The sequence below is a fragment of the Temnothorax americanus genome, unplaced genomic scaffold (genome assembly GCF_048541705.1).
Source record: "Temnothorax americanus isolate GAGA-0224 unplaced genomic scaffold, ASM4854170v1 Scaffold107, whole genome shotgun sequence".
NCBI classification, from domain to species: domain Eukaryota; kingdom Metazoa; phylum Arthropoda; class Insecta; order Hymenoptera; family Formicidae; genus Temnothorax; species Temnothorax americanus.
This window is the reverse complement of record NW_027509239.1, coordinates 333529-355912: the sequence shown is the minus strand read 5'-3', so window position 1 is coordinate 355912 and position 22384 is coordinate 333529. Positions and strand designations below refer to the sequence as shown.

The window sequence follows — 22384 nt, the reverse complement described above, 5'->3', positions numbered from 1 at the left end:
TCGGAGCACCTCCCCCACCTACATAAAGCTAAGGGCCACTTTGACCAAACTCCGATTAACTTAATCGTTGATTAAAGATTTGCCAACATGACAAAATAATTACTGTGACTTTGTATTTCTGGCGATATAATCGTTGTAACCCAATCTTTCATTAAACATCTTTTCGTGTATTATAGAAAAAATATGTAACGAAAGATTATAATATAGAATTATGTCTCCTATTTTTTAAATTGATTAAATACGTGTTGATTAAGTTCGTATTTATTAAATGCGTGTTTAATCAATTTCAAAAATATAGGACATATACGGCGTGTTGCTCTTATTTAATGATTTTTTTAACTTCCAATTCATAACTTCGATTAAAAACGATGCAATTGTTTTCTATCGTTTCCTATCGATTTTTTAAATCAGGGCAGTTTACCCTACAATCCGGATTTTGCACTTTTTGACTTTTACCTTTTTGGTTCTCTGAAAAATGCAATCCGTAGAAAGATATATGGCAATGACAAGGAAGTCATAGCCGAAGTAAGAAAGTAGCTAAGAGGCAGACCAGCAGAGTGGTACTGCAAGGGCATACAGGTTCTCAGATTTAGGTTGCGTAAAGCCATAGAATTGAATGGAGACTATGTTGAAAAATAGGTTTTTGTAGCAAAAGAATTATGAGAAAAATATGTATTTGAAACTGTAATAAAACAAATCTTGAATGAGAAAAAAATGTGTTACATTATTTATTATGCCCTTCGTATTTTCACTTGTCAATGTAATTTATTTACGGACACGCTTCGCGTAAGATTTTCGCGAAATAGTCGAGTTGAGACTCGAAGGTTTTATTTTAATCGTTTCAGGATACGCAGCGACAACAATGTCGACAATTCGATCAAGATATTGAATAAATGGATCAGTACGAGGAGGGAGATGTATCATTCGCTGAACGTTGATTTAAATGCGTCGTCGACGGGTTTCGAGGACGAGAAATCGATCGCCAACTGGTCGCCTCGCAGATTTGCACACGTAATAGATCTGCGTGAGCAGGCGCTCGATTATGCGAGAGAAATATGGACGGATTTTATTTGGGTGAGCTAACTTTATTTTATTATCTTAGAACGACTTCGATCAAACTCCAATTAAGTTAATCGATCAAATAGCAAAATTGCTTAAAAGTGGAATTTTTAACTAATACAATGCATGCGTTGTGCCTATTAATTGTACCCAATCTTCTTTTTCCATATGTTAAAGAAAAAATTAATAATTGTATGGATATTAACAAAATAATACAGGTATTGATACATTAATTTATACTGATTAAGTTAATCAGAATTTATAGAATACAGAATTTATTTAGTAACATAACAGACATATCGATAAGTTGATATGAGATTGATCGACTTTGCACTTGAAATAATTCTTGGCGGGAATTTGGAATAGTTCACATAATTAAAAAAAAAATAAAAATTTGTTCGGAAATAAACCATTTGCATTACCGATTCGCGAGCAATTTCTGAAGCGAATTTAATCCTTTGACTACGGCTGACAATGAATTGAATGCGGAATGTATGTACGCTGTACGCTGTACGCTCGGTCGTGGAATGAGACTAAAAAAAAGAAACGCGAACATTTCTTTGATAAATCATATTGCGGATCAAAACAATTGAATACATTCTCTCTTGATAACGACAAAGGTATCGAGGCACAAAAAAGTGGCGTTTTGTTCTAAAGAATCGGTAAAATTAGCGAAAAACCACAAAAGTGGCGCATAATAGCTAGGAGGTTGAGATATTAATAGTGTAAGATATGCAGTAGTCAGCGTTTCCCGCCATTTTGTTTTTTTACCTACAAGGTTTTCGTCGTAGCGGCGTGCGCGGCGATTACCTGTCAGCTATCTGTTGCGGTCTGTTGGTCACGTGATAGTGCTGTTAGGGCTGTGTTCGGAAACTTCACCCGGGTGCACCCGCCGAGGCTCACGCTGTTCGGAAATTTTCGGGTTGTACTAGTGTGACAGAGATGAAGTCGTTCGGAAACTGCACCCGGGTGCACCTCAGGAGGAAAATTTTCCACCCTGAAATTTCAGGGTGAATGCGGGTAACTTATTACATTTAGCGGCATTTTTTAAACTGTAGCAATGGAGTTTCTTCTTCTATGGAATTGTTCCGAATGGATTCCAATTGACATTATTCCGTTTTCCCTAAAAAGCAATAGAAATCTAGGGAATAATTGAATTTTGATCGGAATCCATTCCAAACATTTCCAGTTGGTTCTAGTATATCTCTGTGTCCAGTACTTCGTATACAATATACACCAGGTATTACGTATTTTTTCTCTTCGAATCGAGGCTGGCTAATATCGCGTATTGTGTGTTAAATACTTGAATTCGTAGCTCCATTATCTATTCCCGGTAAACAATTTTTGACGTAGAACTACGTCTTTCTCGGGGGGTATGCGGGTACGACTGCAACGTTTTCTTGCAACGTTTTCATGCAACGTTTTCTTTTTCTCGAAAAGTGTTAAAGAAAAATATACTTTATTATATAGTTTTTGAAAGCTCTCTCTCTCTCGATGTAAGCTAAATGTTTTCGTGGTTAATTTTTCGATATGGGTTTGTTCTGGAAAAGTATTAAAGAAAAATATACTTTATTATATAGATTTTGAAAGATCTCTCGATGTAAGCTATGGGTTTTCGCAATTTCATAAATAAATAAATGAATGAATAAATGGATGAATGGATGAATGGTTGAATGGATTTAATAAATAAATAAATGAATGAATAAATGAATGGATTGATGAATGGATGAATGAATGGATAAATTATCATTCATTCATCCATCCATTCATTCATTTATTTATTAAATGTATTTAATAAATAAATAAATGAATGATTGAATGGATGAATGGATGAATGGATGAATGGTTAATGAATAAATGGGTGAATGGATGAATGAATTTAATAAATAAATAAATGAATGAATGAATGGATGAATGGATGAATGGGTGTGTGTGTGTGAATGGATGAATGTATTTAATAAATAAATGAATGAATGGATGAATGGATGAATGAATGAATAGATGAATGGATAAATAGATGAATGGATGAATGAATGAATGGTTGAATGGATTTAATAAAAAAAAAACAAAAAAAAACAAAAAAACAAAAAAAAAACAAGCACAGTAACAACTGTGCCGCAATTAACACGTAGAACTACGTCTATTAGAATAGAACATATATGGAAGAGGCATTGAACGTCGAGTCTGTGTCCGACATCCTGCGAGAGAGAAACGTTAATTGCGCGAGAGAGAAGGTAGTGAAGCCTAATCGTCCGCAATGCGCATACGCAGATATCGATAACCATATAGTACTATTTCATGTTAAAGTATTCAGCGAAGGAAACTAGACGTAGGGCTACGTCAACTATCAGTTGACGTAGTTCGACGTTGTTGGCACAAACTGTGCCGCAAGCAACAACGTAGTTTGTGTCCATGTATGTTTTTTTATGTATAATCTCTGATCATATGTACAAGAAAAATAAAAAGAAAGAGAATTAGAAAAGAATTAAAAAGATAATTTTTGCATTGTTTTTTTATTGTTTTTGCATTGTTTATTTATTTGCCTATATATAATCATATATAATCATATATAAATGTAATAATTGTATATAAAATATGATTATATATGATTTATATGAGCAAATTTTTCACAATTTTTCAGACTTCATTTTTTGTTATAAAAAAACAATGCAAAAATTATTCTTTTAATTATTTTCTAATTCTTTTTTCATATTATTTTTCTTGTACATACGAACAGAGATTATACAAGAGAAAAAACATAGTATCGACATATTTTATATAATATTGTATGATTATATATATTTAAATATGTTTTTATATAAAAAATGTTTTACCGAGTTTGCGTTGCGATTTGCTGAATTGGTCGAACTGTTAACCTATCTGATTAGTTGGATTTAAGTAAGGTTAATTATATTTCCGAAAAATTATAACCCAAATGATACACGTCACAAAATTATGTTACCTTATCAAAAAGAAGAGTCGCGCTTCAAGTGATCTATTACAATTACAAAAAAGAAATGATATCTCTTTAAGTTAGAGCGCCAATTACAGAGAGAACATGTATATTGCCTCAAAAAATAATTGTTGCACTACATTGAAAAATCTTTACATTGTGTCAATTAGAAAATAATGTATAATAACAATTTTATAAGATTAAAAAATTTTATTTAAATTTAACAAGGGAATACAAGATATTTAAATACAAAGTTATTTACATGTGTATTTTTTAATGGCCACAAAGAATTACAGAAGTAACAGTACAAAATAAAAATATTTTATTAAAATACATAAATTTTTCTTGTAAAAAAACTTGGCGCTGCTAGACCTTTTAAATAAATAAAAACAACAATAAATAAAAATAATTCAGAGAAGAATACAATGGGAGTAATATTAAATGATTATCAGCGTGGATGTGGGAGTGAGTGATATGGGTGTGCGTGACTACGCGGACGGCGGATAATGCGGCTTATAATTAAGTATAGAATAAGTTTATTTATTTATTTAAAATTTCGAGGTCTAGCAGCGCCAAGTTTTTTTACAAGAAAAATTTATGTATTTTAATAAAATATTTTTATTTTGTACTGTTACTTCTGTAATTCTTTGTGGCCATTAAAAAATACACATGTAAATAACTTTGTATTTAAATATCTTGTATTCCCTTGTTAAATTTAAATAAAATTTTTTAATCTTATAATATTGTTATTATACATTCTTTTCTAATTGACACAATGTAAAGATTTTTCAATGTAGTGCAACAATTATTTTTTGAGGCAATATACATGTTCTCTCTGTAATTGGCGCTCTAACTTAAAAAGATATCATTTCTTTTTTGTAATTGTAATAGATCTCTTGAAGCGCGACTCTTCTTTTTGATAAGGTAACATAATTTTGTGACGTGTATCACTTGGGTTATAATTTTTCGGAAATAAAAATACTACTGCTTAGATTTTTTTGAGATTTTTCGAGATATAAAGATCTACCACTTGTTACTTAGGTTTTTTCGAGGTATAATACTACCACTTTTTTTTTTAGGTAACAACATATACACTACTATACGTGTACTTGGCGCCTTTTTTTACCTTTTTTTAAAAAAGGTAATTTTGTGCGGATATCACGCCTTTTTGTAGTATATTACGCATTGTATAAACAGTATGTACAGGATAAAGCTATTTGGAGGTATAATACTACCACTTTGTTTTTTTCGAGGTAACAACATAACAGGGTAACAACATAATACATATACACTATTATGCGTGTACATGGCGCTCATTTTACCTTTTTTTTAAAAAGGTAATTTTGTACGGATATCACGCCTTTTTGTAGTGTTACGCAACTTAATCTTATAAACAATATATCTTATAATTTCATAAACCGTATATAATACAAGGTATAAAGCTAAAAGTGTTACGGACTATTATTTCTAAAGAAAACAACAATTTAATATTTTGCTCAGTTTTTTAAAAATAATAATCTGTAACCCTTTTAGTTGTACACCTTGTATATATTTTTCAATTTCAACATAAACCATAATCGCAATAAAGCATGATTAATGTTAATAAGTCGTTAACTGTAAAATTCTTTATTTATTTTTATTTGCGTGTCTTACTGAATGTTGTTCGCAACTGTATATGTACCGATATCTTCAGGTATCGATATTTTTGATAATTATTTTTACGTCAGACATAATTTTAATTCATCCAATTTTTATTATGTCTAAACATAATTTTTGTCCAATTTTTATTATGTCTAGACATAATTTTAATTCAGCGATTTTTATTATGTCATGACATAATTTTAATTCTGCCGCTAGGGAAATTTTAAGTCGATTTTTATGAATCAAGCTTGAATTCAATGTTTAGGTGTCCCAGGTTGCCGATGACGAGGTCCACATAGCGCGCTCTATAGTTTTCGGTGTCCAGGTGTATTAATACCTTGAATTTGATGGCCACGTGTTCCAAGTTGCCGATGACGAGGTCCACATAGTGCGCTTCGTAGTTTTCGGTGTCTACATGTATTAATACCTCGAATTCGATATCTACGTGTCCTACATTGGGTGCGTTCAGCCGATACTTTGCTAGCCTAGCAATCGTGAGCAGTCGCTCGTTTTCGCTCGTTTCCTCTTTTTTGACTTACTGGATTAAAAAGAGAAGAAACGAGCAAAAACGAGCAACTGCTCACGATTGCTAGGCTAGCGGGGTATCGGCTGAACGCACCCATTCAGATTTAAAGTTATTAATACACCTAGACACCAAAAACTATGAAGCGCATTATGTGGACCTCGTCATCAGCAACCTGGGACACCTAGACATCAATTTCAAGGTATTAATACACGTAGACACCGAAAACTACGGAGCGCAATATGTGGACCTTGTCATCGGCAACCTGGGACACCTAAACATTGAATTCAACATATTATTACACCTGGACACCGAAAACTACGAAGCGCACTATGTGGACCTCGTCATCGGCAACCTGGGACACGTGGACATCGAATTCAACGTATTATTACACCTGGACACCGAAAACTACGAAGCGCACTGTGTGGACCTCGTCATCGGCAACCTGGGACACGTGGACATCGAATTCAAGGTATTAATACACGTAGACACCGAAAACTACGGAGCGCACTATGTGGACCTCGTCATCGGCAACCTGGGACACCTAGACATCGAATTCAACGTACGATTACACCTGGACACCGAAAACTATGAAGCGCATTATCTGGATCCCGTCATCGGCAACCTGGGACACGTGGACATCGAATTCAAGATATTAATACACGTAGACACCAAAAACTACGGAGCGCACTATGTGGACCTCGTCATCGGCAACCTGGGACACGTAGACATCGAATTCAACGTATTATTACACCTGGACAACGAAATCTATGAAGCGCATTATCTGGATCCCGTCATCGGCAACCTGGGACACATGGACATCGAATTCAAGATATTAATACACGTAGACACCAAAAACTACGGAGCGCACTATGTGGACCTCGTCATCGGCAACCTGGGACACGTAGACATCGAATTCAACGTATTATTACATCTGGACACCGAAAACTATAAAGCGCACTATCTGGACCTTGTCATCGGCAACCTGGGATACATAGACATCAAATTCAAGCTTGATTCATAAGAATCGACTTAAAAATTCCCTAGCGGCACTTTCTGCCAAGCATAGAGAACCTACTTTTCCGTTGACTCAATATTTATTATATATATACCTAATTTTTACTTAAATAGAATTTTTCCTCCTGACCGATAAGTTTATCGACCTAATTTTGAAATACGCGCGCGATATCGAAACTGGCGATACCTGCGCCGCCAGCGTCGAAAAAGTGATAGGGACGTTTCTCTGATAATCATAATAATATTGAATGAGAGCGTTAGGAGGAGGAGTATCTTAAAAATAAATTTTCACATTTGGACTTTGCGTCGCAATATCTCCGCTCGTAAGGCACGTAGCGGAATATTATGAGAGAAACCCCCCCCCCCCCTAATTGGACCCCAAGCTATCGATCAAGCCTACTTAGAACTTGATCCGTTCACTCGTTATCGAGATCTCAACATCTCGGGTACTCGCAACCCGTCGCGTCGCGTAAAAGAGTCACGGTCGGTCTCGCTCCGCGTGTACTTGGCGCGAGACACTACCGTGTCTCTTGATTCTATTGCCTACCGCATAATTTATTATCAGATTTTATCTACGTTTAATAATATCTTGACGCTATTACGATTATGTTTTTCTATTATTCATATTAATTAATTATTCATCTTATGTAGGTATATCTTAACAGTTGCTTAAGCGATCGACATATTTTACACTCTTTTTGTAAAATAATAACTGATAATTTTAAATAAAAAAATATATTATTTTATTGTTATTTGGTAATTGCACTACTAATTTTACTAAAAGGAAGTAGAAGCTGTAGAAACATCCAACGGTTCATCATTACCACAGCATAAGTAGATATTATACTGTGTCATTACTATCTGGATATAAACTATATATCTAAAGCCCCTTGCAAAATGCCAGGCAACAGGCAATAGGAACAGGGAATAGAAATCAGAAATCATGTATAAATGCAGAATAAACAGTGACACAGGCAATAGACACAGAGTTTCCGTCACGTTGGAAATTCTGTGCCTATTGCCTGTTGCCAACCAATCATAGCATTCGAATTTTTTAGGTTGTAATTAACGATTTTTTGGTTATTTCCTGTTCCTATTGCCTGTTGCCTGGCATTGTGCAAGGGGCTTAAAGCTATCCTAATTAGTCCCAGTCTACAATAGGTGTTTTAAACCCTAAGCCCTAAGAATTGATCAATCACAGTCAATTATTCTCCTCAACTGTGATTGAACAATTTCTTAAGGCTTAGGGCTTAAAACACCTATTGTAGACCGGGACTTATCGATTCTTGTTCAGTAGAGTCATGGCGCAGGATACAATAATATTTTCTCGGGATTGCCTTTCATCCGTCATGTTTTATTATTTATTTGCCTTTCGGAAAATATTTACACCCGGGGTGCACCCTGCCCCCACCACTATTCACCCGAGTCTTCCTTCAGGGTAGCGTTTCCGAACGCAGCCTTAGGGTGATGCATGGAACCATGTGGAACCAGTCGACTCGTAATATCGACGAGTCCGGGGTCTCGAGTCACGAGTTTCATCCCGACTTTCATCTTATATATTTTCTTCAGTTTTATATGAGATTGATTGGAAAATTTGAAGGTTGTGGATGAAGAAGTTACGAGGCGGATGATAATCTATGGGAGCTTTCCAGCAAGCGACACAAGTATCATTTTATCTTTGTTACTCATTACCAAAAAAGAAAGATAGAATGATGCTTGTGTCGACTTGTGTCGCTTGCTGGAAAGCTCCCTTTATTTTGGATTTTGGGAATCAATGGGTCTGTTTTCTGTTGCTGAACAGGCTGCACTAGTTCATTATCTTTTTTTCTTCCAATGTGGAGAACTAGTGCAGCCAGTTCAGCAATAGGAAACAGACTTCATATTCCAAGAATTTATATATGTGCGATTATAATTAAAACTGAGTTGTCACATTTGTGCTATACTAATACAACGTACTATCAATTTAACGTGCGCATAAAAACCCTATTATAAGTTACGCGCGCGTTTGACGCATATAATACGCGCGGTAAAGTATACATGAAAGTTAGGGATTCTCGTTGTTTTTCCCGTTGCTTTTCCTTTTTATGTATTGTACTTACATCTGCTTATATCTTATATATTCTTTTTGGTTAGCGTTAGTAATTGCGGAGTTTTATTTTTGACTGTAAATTCAAGATTTCTCCTACACACACACACACACACACACACACACACACACAGTTACAAATTTATTTAAATAATTTAAAATAAATTTATTTAAATAGTTTAAAATCTAAAAGCTGAAAATTTATCTAAATTCTAAATAATTTAAAATATATTTTAATTCACAACTTTATACTTTTACGAAATTGTTTGAATATTAGTTACGAGCGAGACTCACCGTGATATCTTAAAGTATCGAGAAGGATAGAAAACTGTCTCTTGATTAAGTTTAAACTTGAACAAATTTATTCATGTGACGATACAGACAAGTGAGACTAGTGGATGCATTTAATGGCACAAGTCAACATAATACTTATTCATTCAAGGCCGGTTGTTTCAACCTATTGTGCTCGGGGGGGGGGGGTATCAATCGGTCCCCGGATTCGCGATTGGCCTGTATTAGGGTGGTTCGAAGGACCAGAGGGGCAATCCCCTCACGAATGCAAGCGAAATTACGTGCAAGAAAAGCGGGATAAATCAAGCGAAGCGACTCACCCTATCGCGGCCCGGCGTCCTCCTGGGATGGTCTCTCGGCCGATCTCGTCTGTCCTCTCTGGTGGCGAATCCTCCTTGACAGCGAGCGGGAGGCGTGCAGGCAGACAAGGTAGCAGGCAAGCAAGCAAGTGAGCAGCAAGCAACACAAAACGGGCAAGCAGGCAAACGCCGTTTCTAATGGATTCTTCGAGCGCTCGACTGTGGCTGATACTCCGTCTTATCTTGTCGGCGATTCTTGTGGGAGTGTCGAGTGCTCCGGCACTCTCTCGGCTCGCGCTCCTGGAAGTACGGCGCGAACGAGTACTATTGTCCCAATAATTGGGCCTGCCACCCGTGGGCGGGCAGCACGAGTCGGGTGAGTCGCGCGAGTATTGACACCTGTCGCGGTCCGCCAACGTTTCGCGCGAGTCTCAAACCGACGGTAATTTTACGATTATGAGTTTACTGACTAATATACAACGAGTATCAAACGCAAATCAACCATATCAATTTTATACATTGCGACTAACTACTATCTTACAATTATGTGCAAACGAGCGCCAACCATATTGGTAAACTAACTAATAGTTAAATCATATACTTATCTTTGTTTAATTTGAAGGAAAAACAAAGTCATATATATGATTTACCTATTAGTTAGTTTACCAATAGGTAGGAACAACCGGCCCTTAATAAATAAACAAAAACTGAACGATTGTGTTGATTTGTGTCATTAAATGGAAAGCACTCACAATCAGTATAGTAGTACATTTAGTTCACAGTGAATTAAAGGTTCGTTCGCTACGAGCAACTGACAAGAACTGAGCCTCAGCTAGCTGAGACGGATTTTGCTAAATAAGCAAGGCGATTTTTGTTAAAATAATTATAACCAAGTAATATAAAAAATAAAGACTTATGTTGTGCCGTACTTTGGATCGCAGGGTCGACACTGAGGTTTTTTAGATCCGCCGGGAGGAAGGAGAATCACTTAGCCAGTTTCTTGTTCGAACGATGTTTAATAAAGTTATTATTTGAATGATACAGATATCTTCTTACTTCACTGCCCTGACTTGCGCGGGCGTTCACAATATAATAGATTACGTTCGGTCGTGCGCGATATCGCCTTTCGTTCTAGACTGCCCGCCGCTTCTCGGAAGGGCGGGCTTTTATCTCGCGCATTAGCTTCCGCGATGCTGACTTAGCTGTCAGCGCTTTTACTTCTGGGCCTTGGTCAATCGCCTGGCGATCGGATGATGCCCGGAATGCATTTGGCAATAGCCGGAACTCGCGCTGGCAATCGGGTGATGCCCGGAATGCCACCTAAGATGTATTTGGCAATAATCGGACTTGCGCTGGCAGCTCTGCGTCGCAACTAGGTCAACTCGACTTCCGTCTCACAACACTTACTTGATTTCGAAAGAAAAATTTAAAATTTCTAGAGAAGAGGATAAGAATTCAGTATTTGCGAAGAACGAGCTACATATTAAGTCGAACGATTTTGAGGAATAATTTAGAAACTATTTTGTCTGAAATTGCAATATAGACGGCGAAATAAAAAGATTTAATATATTAAGGATATGATACCATAAGAGACATTATTGTTGAAGAATCATCTAGAAGTTCCAAGAATGTTAATACTTTAAAAAGTGTGCAAGTAGAAACTTGCACATTGCTTCCTCACAATTTTCAAGTATGCAATTATGCACGTTGCTTAATTAACATTTTATTTTGCTCATAAAGCTTCCTCTTATGAGGAAGCCTATTTTTTATGCATGATTATTAGTAGATGTTTATTAATTTTGCTTCTTCATAAAGGAAGCTTTATGAATGAAATAAAATGTTGATTAATAAGCAACGTGCAATAAATTTGCATACTTGAAAATTGTGAGGAAGTAATGTTCAAATTTATAATTTGCACACTTAAAGACTATGAGGAAGCAATGTGCAAGTTTCTACTTGCCCACTTAAAAACTATGAGGAAGCAATGTGCAAGTTTTTAATTGCACACTTAAAAACTATGAGGAAGCAATGTGCAAGTTTCTACTTGCACACTTTTTTTTATTGTGATAAGCTTTATTGCGATTAATATCTGTTATACTATTACAAAAATCAATTAAATAATTAATTACCAAATTCTTTACTTTGTTAGTAAAAAAATTACGAAGGTTGTATCTTTGACCAAACTGACATTTAATACTCAAAATTCTTACATTAACTCGACGTTTCGAAACTGGTTTTGTGTCCTTATCAAGAGATTGCTAAAAAGTATACAAAACGAAGTCATTACAAGCACATTTTGTTACAGAAACGAATGTCGCACGAGAAACAATAAAGGAAATATCTACCTATCTCATACTGTTCGCAAATTGCATTAGCCACCCACAAGGCTCTTGCAGTTCTATTAACATTGTCAAATTTTTTTATTTTAAAAAAGTCGCACTCCAGAGCGAGCCGCGTCATAATGTGAACGGAACCGACCGGTGACACGTCGTTCCGAATCGAAAGACAGCGACTGACTAATCGCATTTGCACATTTGTTATTATATTGGCAATTTTTTTTTAATTCTATTATATTCTTCAGTGTTTTCTACTCCTATTTCATATATAATTCTTTAAAATTTAATTAATCAGTTCTTGAGTTACAGACATTTAAAATTTCGGAGAATCCGTACATACATAGAAGCCTTATAAAGTAGAGTCTAATCAACTAAATTTTAAAGAATTATATATGAAATAGGGATATAGAAAAGACTGAAGAATATAACAGAATTAGAAAAATTGCCAATAATTAATACTAAAAATTGTCCAAAAACATCAAATTTTAAAAAGTTTCAAGCGGTTGAAACTTGGGGTATAGACTTTAAGGGTTAAAATTGTATAATATTGGCAATTTTTCTAATTTTATTATATTCTTCAGTCTTTTTTTTCTACCCCGATTTCATATATGTTTCTTTAAGATTTGGTTAATCAGTTCTTGAGTTATAGAAATTTCGGTAAATTTGGCACACACACACACACGCACGCACGCACGCACGCACGCACGCACGCACGCACGCACGCACGCACGCACGCACGCACGCACGCACGCACCCGCGCACGCACGCACACACACGCGCGCGCGCACACACACACACACACACACACACACATACATATACGGACATTTTTTTAAATTGCGATTTTTCGACGTTTTAGAACATTCTGAACATATTGGTAGCGGCAACTAAAACAAAATTTTTTACGAAAACAAAGCTTTCTCTATGAAGAAGCAAAAAGATTTAAATAAAAAAGTGATTACGGCCTGTGTGTAATGGTATGCGCCAGTAGAGAATCGCATATGGAAGAGAACGATTTTGCTAAAGTATCTAAAAAAAGTGTGCAAGTAGAAACCTGCACATTGCTTCCTTATAGTTTTTAAGTGTGCAAGTAGAAACTTTTGCTCACAAAGCTTCCTCTATTTGTTTTGGCTTCCTCATAGAGAAAGCTTTGTGAGCAAAGGTTTCTACTTGCAAAAAACCCCTTTACCGATTATTGCCAAATTCAATACCGACCTTCCTTGAATGATACTCTATTGATAAAAAAAAGAAAAGAAAAAAGAAAAAAAAAGAAAAAAAAAAAAACCCAGCCCGATATCTCAATATTTGCGGAAGTTAGAGCAACTAGTACTTGCATCCCGTTTTTAACTTGAATATAAGACCCGACTATGAATACCGGCATTAAAGAACTATATAAAATAGAAATAGAGAAGACTGAAGAATATAACAAAATTAAAAATAAACCGATATCTTTTAAAATTTACAGAAGTTAAAGCTATTACAAACATTTTTCTAAAAATTAGGGACCTTTGATCACGTATAAAGCTGAGTCTAATCAACCAAATCTTTAAGAATTATATATGAAATATAGGGGTAGGAGAAAAACTGAAAAATATAATAAAATTAGAAATAGATCGATATCTCCAAATTTGCGGAAATTAAAGCATAAACAATCATTTCTGCAAAAATTCAAAATTTTATTAAAAAAGAACCCCTTGATTATATTAGCAATTTTTATTAATTTTATTATATTCTTCAGTCTTTTCTACCTCTATTTCATATACAATTTGTTAAAATTTGGTTGATCAGTTCTGGAGTTATAGAAATTTTAGTAAATTTGGCACAGACATACACACATACACACATACCGACATTTTTTAAAATAGCGATTTTTCGACGTTTTAGAACATTCTGAACACATTGGCAAAAGCAACTAAAAAAAATAGAAACGAGCACAGTAACAACTGTGCCGCAAACAACAACGTAGAACTACGTCAACTGTACTATTTCATATTGCATCTACAAGAAATTTAGCTAAACTTTATAACGCTACTGTATCGAAGAGGTAAGAAGTAGAAGGTTCCGACTAGTTTTATCATAAATGGGACTTCTTAAGCTTTAGAATGAGATATTGATCATTATTCTACGATTATTAGTTTCGAAGATATAAACGTTCAAAGTGTGACATGTTTTCGTTGCATCTACAAGAAATTTAGCTAAACTTTATAACGCTACTGTATCGAAGAGATAAGAAGTAGAAGGTTCCGACTAGTTTTATCATAAATGGGACTTCTTAAGCTTTAAAATGAGATATTGATCGTTATTCTACGATTATTAGTTTCGAAGATATAAACGTTCAAAGTGTGACATGTTTTCGTTGCATCTACAAGAAATTTAGCTAAACTTTATAACGCTACTGTATCGAAGAGATAAGAAGTAGAAGGTTCTGACTAGTTTTATCATAAATGGGACTTCTTAAGCTTTAAAATGAGATGTTAATCATTATTCTACGATTATTAGTTTCGAAGATATAAACGTTCAAAGTGTGACATATTTTCGTTGCATTCGTTGCACGCTGTGCCTAGATTTAACCCCCCTTATACCACCCCAAATCCCCCCCCCCTAATACCCCCCTTATACTCCCTCCTTACTGTCAACAAAGACGTAGTTCTACGTCAAAAAATTTTTTTTACGAAAAAAAAGTTTCCTCCATGAGGAATCAAAATTACTAAAAAGATTTATAGATCTGAAAATAATTATCTCATCATCATTGAAATAATTATATAGGACACTCAAATTGGTTGTTAGAATGTCAAAACTTTTTGTATTGTTGTCATCATGCTTGAGCGTCCTACATAATTACTTTGATACCAGAAGTTTGATGGCCCAACAAAATTATTTTTAGATTTATCTATTATATATATGTATATATATATATATATATATATATATATATATATATATATATTGTATATATAGCTACAGTACCGACCAAAAATTTGAACGCACTGGAAGTAAATGCAAAAAATCAAGATTAATTGTCAAAATAAATGGTTATGATATTGTATCTTTGACAAAAACGATTTAAAATAAAAAAATATATATATAATTTGGTATTAATATCAATAAAAGAAAACAAAAAATATAACTTTTGCTTTCTACAATCTACTTTAGCTTATAGAGCTAAATCCTCTTTTCGTCTGTATATATATATAGCCTCCACGAGCTTTCCAGGGTCATGTTCCAAAACTCACTCTAGTTAACTAAAATGCTATAGTGTACGTGACGTAAACTATAGATTTTAGTTACTCAGAGTGAGTTTTGGAACATGACCCTGGAGGCTATCTAGCTTCCATAGTTGTGCAAATTTTTGTCATTCTATTAAGAAGTTTCAAGAGTGTTTCACCTGAAATATCCTTCCAAACCGTTTGTAGGGCCTCGAGAAACTTCTTTTTTTAAATTAACTCTCTTATGCGTCAGTCTAGTTCATTCCGTAATAATTCAATGGGACTCAAATCCGATGGTTAAGGGAACTATATCATATTGCGAAGATTTTTGAGTTTCTCCTATTTTTCCTCAACTTAGAAACTTGTTTAAAGCAATGTTACAATTATTTATTTTGTCAGTTAATCTCAACTTTTTGCATTTACTCCCGGTGCGTCCAAACTTTTCGCCGGTACTGTTTAGATATTTCGACAAAACCGTACGTTCTTTCGTACGTTATTTTTGCGATCGCCCATAAATCTACGGACGTTTAAAGATTACTTGAGAAAAGAGAATTTCTTGCAGATGCTGGATGCCGATTGTTTTTTGACGAATCCGAGCACCATTCGCAATTTGGTACATAAGGGACATACCGTCGTTGCGCCTTTACTAAGATCGGACGGCATGTACAGCAACTTTTGGGCCGGAATGACGGCGGAGCATTATTACTTGCGGACGGAGCTCTACGAGCCAATTCTATTTCGCGAGAAAATTGGATGTCACGATGTGCCCATGATTCACAGCGCAGTTTTCATAGATTTGAGAAGACGTTACTCTGATCGTCTTACTTATAAGGCTGAAAAACTGACCGGTTACGACGGACCGGTGGATGATATCATAACTTTTGCCATAGGAGCAAATAAATCAGGTAAGGACTTTAAGTAAAAAAGCCTGTATAAGTTGTCACATTTAAAATTATGAATTACGAATGATAGCGTGAGATTAGTACCGATTAAGTTCCGATTCTTTAAAATTATTGACCTCTGCCCTCGCACTTTGACTTAAAGTGGGCCTTTCGTGAGAACAAGTATTAGATAAGTACCTAAATTTGATATATGTTAAATATACAGTGATAAGGGACATGTGTACGAAAAATCAAGTGAGGTTACCGACACTTTACAAGAAATAAGTCATTCTATCCTTATTTACATCTAATGAACGAGAAAGATAGAATGATGCAAATCGCCACGGCCGAGGTTTTCAACGAATAATACATGTACTTAGCGATCAGATGAATACATTATTCATGTCTTAAAATATTCCCTGAAGTTTCCGGATTTCGTACATACCTTGAAAATAAGGGCTTGCCGAATGTTTTGCTCTGATATATGAGGTTAAATAAGTAGTGGATCCAATCGCATATTGCTTTACTCGTACTGTCATGCCTGACCTAACCTAAATCGAGTTCAACCGCACTACTATTGTGATATTTTTTTAATTAGTAAATAATTAAATACGATTAAATCGTGCGTGCAAAATCATGTTATATTATTATAATTATTGGAATGCTGTGTAATGTTTGTTTTCAATTACCTTATGACGGACTGTTACTTGAGTCGCTGGGTCCGCGAAAGGACCACCTTAACTTTTAATTCTGTGAAAAAATTAGATTTAATTTTGACTGTAAAAAGCTTACATCTCCTAACTTCGTTATATGAACATGCACAGATCGTTGCTCCGTGATATATTTTTATTATTTGATAATCTTTTTGCATATTAATAACGATCGAGAGTAGCGGAATACAGTCGTCACACACATCAGCAAGAACGGTCCCCGCCACCACCGACTTTGTACATTTTCATAACTTGTGATTATTTCTGTTGAAATTTTCATAAACACCAGATGTTCAAGTTGGGAGTTAGAATAGTTTTTTATTATCAGATTACTTGATAAGGACCCAAATCGAAAGTCGAAACGTCATAAAGTCGTTGTTATTGCATTCGTTTGCTAATTGTTGTTGTCGAAATTAATATTTTTTGTAAAAAGCTTCCCAAACAGCCAAGTCTGTCGAAAGCAGATCTTGCCAAGTATCTGCTATATACTGTCGGCAGATAGACTACAGATTTGATCTCGGTTCTGATATAATCACATGATGTCAGCAGAACGTCAACGGAAGTATAACTTTGCTCTATCACGTCACAATCGGAGAAGTCGCAACTTTGACGCAATAGATTCTACGTTAATCATCAATATCTTTTTAACCGAATAGCGAATATAAGCGACACAAAAAATTCCTTTTAAGGGCTGAAACTTCTAACAACATGCTTAATTTTGATTGCGATTAAACTTCTCCGATACGTCACATATCGTACTTATAATATGCCAAAATACACTAAAATAGCTCATTTTGCTTCCTCATAGAGGAAGCTTTGTTTTCGTAAAAAAATTTATTTTTAGTTGCTTTTGCCAGTTCAGAATGTTCTAAAACGTCGAAAAATCGCTATTTTAAAAAATGTCGGTATGTGTGTATGTATGTGTGTAAGTGTGTATGTATGTGCCAAATTTACCGAAATTTCTATAATTCCAGAACTGATTAACCAAATCTTAACGAATTGTATATGAAATAGGGGTAAAATTTTCCGGGCAGTACTATAGAGTGTATAGTTTTTTGTTATCGATTTTCTGGAAACCGTTTTTTTTTTATTTTTCTAATTCTTGAGTAAAAAAATTAAAAAAAATGGTTTCCAGAAAATAGATAACAAAAAACTATACACTCTATAGTACTCCCCGGAAAATTTTACCCCTATTTCATATACAATTCGTTAAGATTTTTGGAAACCAATTTTTTTAATTTTTTTACTCAATTAGAAAAATAAAAAAAAACGGTTTCCAGAAAATTGGTAACACAAAAAATTTTTACTCTATAGTACTCCCCGGAAAATTCTACCCCTATTTCATATATAATTCGTTAAGATTTGGTTAATTAGTTCTAGAGTTATAGAAATTTTGTTAAATTTGGCACATACACATATCAGAGTTGAGAGACCTGTATGTAAGACCGTGATCTTAAGACATCACTTCTTCTATGAGGAAGCCAAGTGCAAATTTTTTGCAATTTTAACTGCAAATATCTCAAAATTGTGACGTAATAAAGCAATTTGGCAAACGGGATCATTTTCTGCGTCTAAAAAACTATCGAATGCCGCAAGGTTCGTTTTTGTGCCCGAAAAAAGTGATTTTTTGTTGTACAGTGTAACCTTTTTTAAAAAAAGGTAAAAAAAGGCGCCAAGTACACGTATAGTAGTGTATATGTTGTTACCTAAAAAAAAAAAAGAAAGTGGTAGTATTATACCTCGAAAAAACCTAAGTAACAAGTGGTAGATCTTTATATCTCGAAAAATCTCGAAAAAATCTAAGCAGTAGTATCTTTATTTCCGAAAAATTATAACCCAAGTGATACACGTCACAAAATTATGTTACCTTATCAAAAAGAAGAGTCGCGCTTCAAGTGATCTATTACAATTACAAAAAAGAAATGATATCTCTTTAAGTTAGAGCGCCAATTACAGAGAGAACATGTATATTGCCTCAAAAAATAATTGTTGCACTACATTGAAAAATCTTTACATTGTGTCAATTAGAAAATAATGTATAATAACAATTTTATAAGATTAAAAAATTTTATTTAAATTTAACAAGGGAATACAAGATATTTAAATACAAAGTCATTTACATGTGTATTTTTTAATGGCCACAAAGAATTACAGAAGTAACAGTACAAAATAAAAATATTTTATTAAAATACATAAATTTTTCTTGTAAAAAAACTTGGCGCTGCTAGACCTTTTAAATAAATAAAAACAACAATAAATAAAAATAATTCAGAGAAGAATACAATGGGAGTAATATTAAATGATTATCAGCGTGGATGTGGGAGTGAGTGATATGGGTGTGCGTGACTACGCGGACGGCGGATAATGCGGCTTATAATTAAGTATAGAATAAGTTTATTTATTTATTTAAAATTTCGAGGTCTAGCAGCGCCAAGTTTTTTTACAAGAAAAATTTATGTATTTTAATAAAATATTTTTATTTTGTACTGTTACTTCTGTAATTCTTTGTGGCCATTAAAAAATACACATGTAAATAACTTTGTATTTAAATATCTTGTATTCCCTTGTTAAATTTAAATAAAATTTTTTAATCTTATAAAATTGTTATTATACATTATTTTCTAATTGACACAATGTAAAGATTTTTCAATGTAGTGCAACAATTATTTTTTGAGGCAATATACATGTTCTCTCTGTAATTGGCGCTCTAACTTAAAGAGATATCATTTCTTTTTTGTAATTGTAATAGATCACTTGAAGCGCGACTCTTCTTTTTGATAAGGTAACATAATTTTGTGACGTGTATCACTTGGGTTATAATTTTTCGGAAATAAAGATACTACTGCTTAGATTTTTTCGAGATTTTTCGAGATATAAAGATCTACCACTTGTTACTTAGGTTTTTTCGAGGTATAATACTACCACTTTCTTTTTTTTTTTTTAGGTAACAACATATACACTACTATACGTGTACTTGGCGCCTTTTTTTACCTTTTTTTAAAAAAGGTAATTTTGTGCGGATATCACGCCTTTTTGTAGTATATTACGCATTGTATAAACAGTATGTACAGGATAAAGCTATTTGGAGGTATAATACTACCACTTTGTTTTTTTCGAGGTAACAACATAACAGGGTAACAACATAATACATATACACTATTATGCGTGTACTTGGCGCTCATTTTACCTTTTTTTTAAAAAGGTATTTTTGTACGGATATCACGCTTTTTTGTAGTGTTACGCAACTTAATCTTATAAACAATATATCTTATAATTTCATAAACCGTATATAATACAAGGTATGAAGCTAAAAGTGTTACGGACTATTATTTCTAAAGAAAACAACAATTTAATATTTTGCTCAGTTTTTTAAAAATAATAATCTGTAACCCTTTTAGTTGTACACCTTGTATATATTTTTCAATTTCAACATAAAACATAATCGCAATAAAGCATGATTAATGTTAATAAGTCGTTAACTGTAAAATTCTTTATTTATTTTTATTTGCGTGTCTTACTGAATGTTGTTTGCAACTGTATATGTACCGGTATCTTCAGGTATCGATATTTTTGATAATTATTTTTACGTCAGACATATATTTAATTCATCCAATTTTTATTATGTCTAAACATAATTTTTGTCCAATTTTTATTATGTCTAGACATAATTTTAATTCAGCGATTTTTATTATGTCATGACATAATTTTAATTCTGCCGCTAGGGAAATTTTAAGTCGATTTTTATGAATCAAGCTTGAATTCAATGTTTAGGTGTCCCAGGTTGCCGATGACGAGGTCCACATAGCGCGCTCTATAGTTTTCGGTGTCCAGGTGTATTAATACCTTGAATTTGATGGCCACGTGTTCCAAGTTGCCGATGACGAGGTCCACATAGTGCGCTTCGTAGTTTTCGGTGTCTACATGTATTAATACCTCGAATTCGATATCTACGTGTCCTACATTGGGTGCGTTCAGCCGATACTTTGCTAGCCTAGCAATCGTGAGCAGTCGCTCGTTTTCGCTCGTTTCCTCTTTTTTGACTTACTGGATTAAAAAGAGAAGAAACGAGCAAAAACGAGCGACTGCTCACGATTGCTAAGCTAGCGGAGTATCGGCTGAACGCACTCATTCAGATTTAAAGTTATTAATACACCTAGACACCAAAAACTATGAAGCGCATTATGTGGACCTCGTCATCAGCAACCTGGGACACCTAGACATCAATTTCAAGGTATTAATACACGTAGACACCGAAAACTACGGAGCGCAATATGTGGACCTTGTCATCGGCAACCTGGGACACCTAAACATTGAATTCAACATATTATTACACCTGGACACCGAAAACTACGAAGCGCACTATGTGGACCTCGTCATCGGCAACCTGGGACACGTAGACATCAAATTCAACGTACGATTACACCTGGACACCGGAAACTATGAAGCGCACTATCTGGATCCCGTCATCGGCAACCTGGGATACGTGGACATCGAATTCAAAATATTAATACACGTAGACACCGAAAACTATAAAGCGCACTATCTGGATCTCGTCATCGGCAACCTGGGACACGTGAACATCAAATTCGAGGTATTATTACACCTAGACACCGAAAACTACGGAGCGCGATATCTGGACCTCGTCATCGGCAACCTGGGACACGTGGACACCGAAAACTACGGAGCGCACTATGTGGACCTTGTCATCGGCAACCTGGGATACCTAGACATCGAATTCAACGTACGATTACACCTGGACACCGAAAACTATGAAGCGCATTATCTGGATCCCGTCATCGGCAACCTGGGACTCGTGGACATCGAATTCAAGATATTAATACACGTAGACACCAAAAACTACGGAGCGCACTATGTGGACCTCGTCATCGGCAACCTGGGACACGTAGACATCGAATTCAACGTATTATTACACCTGGACACCGAAATCTATGAAGCGCATTATCTGGATCCCGTCATCGGCAACCTGAGACACGTGGACATCGAATTCAAGATATTAATACACGTAGACACCAAAAACTACGGAGCGCACTGTGTGGACCTCGTCATCGGCAACCTGGGACACGTAGACATCGCATTCAACGTATTATAACACCTGGACACCGAAAACTACGAAGCGCTCTGTGTGGACCTCGTCATCGGCAACCTGGGACACGTGGACATCGAATTCAAGATATTAATACACGTAGACACCAAAAACTACGGAGCGCACTATGTGGACCTCGTCATCGGCAACCTGGGACACGTAGACATCGAATTCAACGTATTATTACACCTGGACACCGAAATCTATGAAGCGCATTATCTGGATCCCGTCATCGGCAACCTGAGACACGTGGACATCGAATTCAAGATATTAATACA

General features: G+C 34.9%; 1 protein-coding gene across 2 annotated transcripts in view; it reads left to right on the top strand.

Annotated features, from left to right (window-relative positions):
• LOC143904413 (glycosyltransferase 25 family member) overlaps nt 1–22384 on the top strand; it is a 143384-nt gene that overhangs the window by 29499 nt on the left and 91501 nt on the right. For both annotated transcript variants that reach the window (XM_077419090.1, XM_077419098.1), the window contains exons 2-3: nt 846–1074; nt 15974–16316. In XM_077419090.1, the coding sequence (XP_077275216.1) occupies nt 846–1074; nt 15974–16316 (572 nt within the window). The remainder of the gene's footprint in view (nt 1–845; nt 1075–15973; nt 16317–22384) is intronic.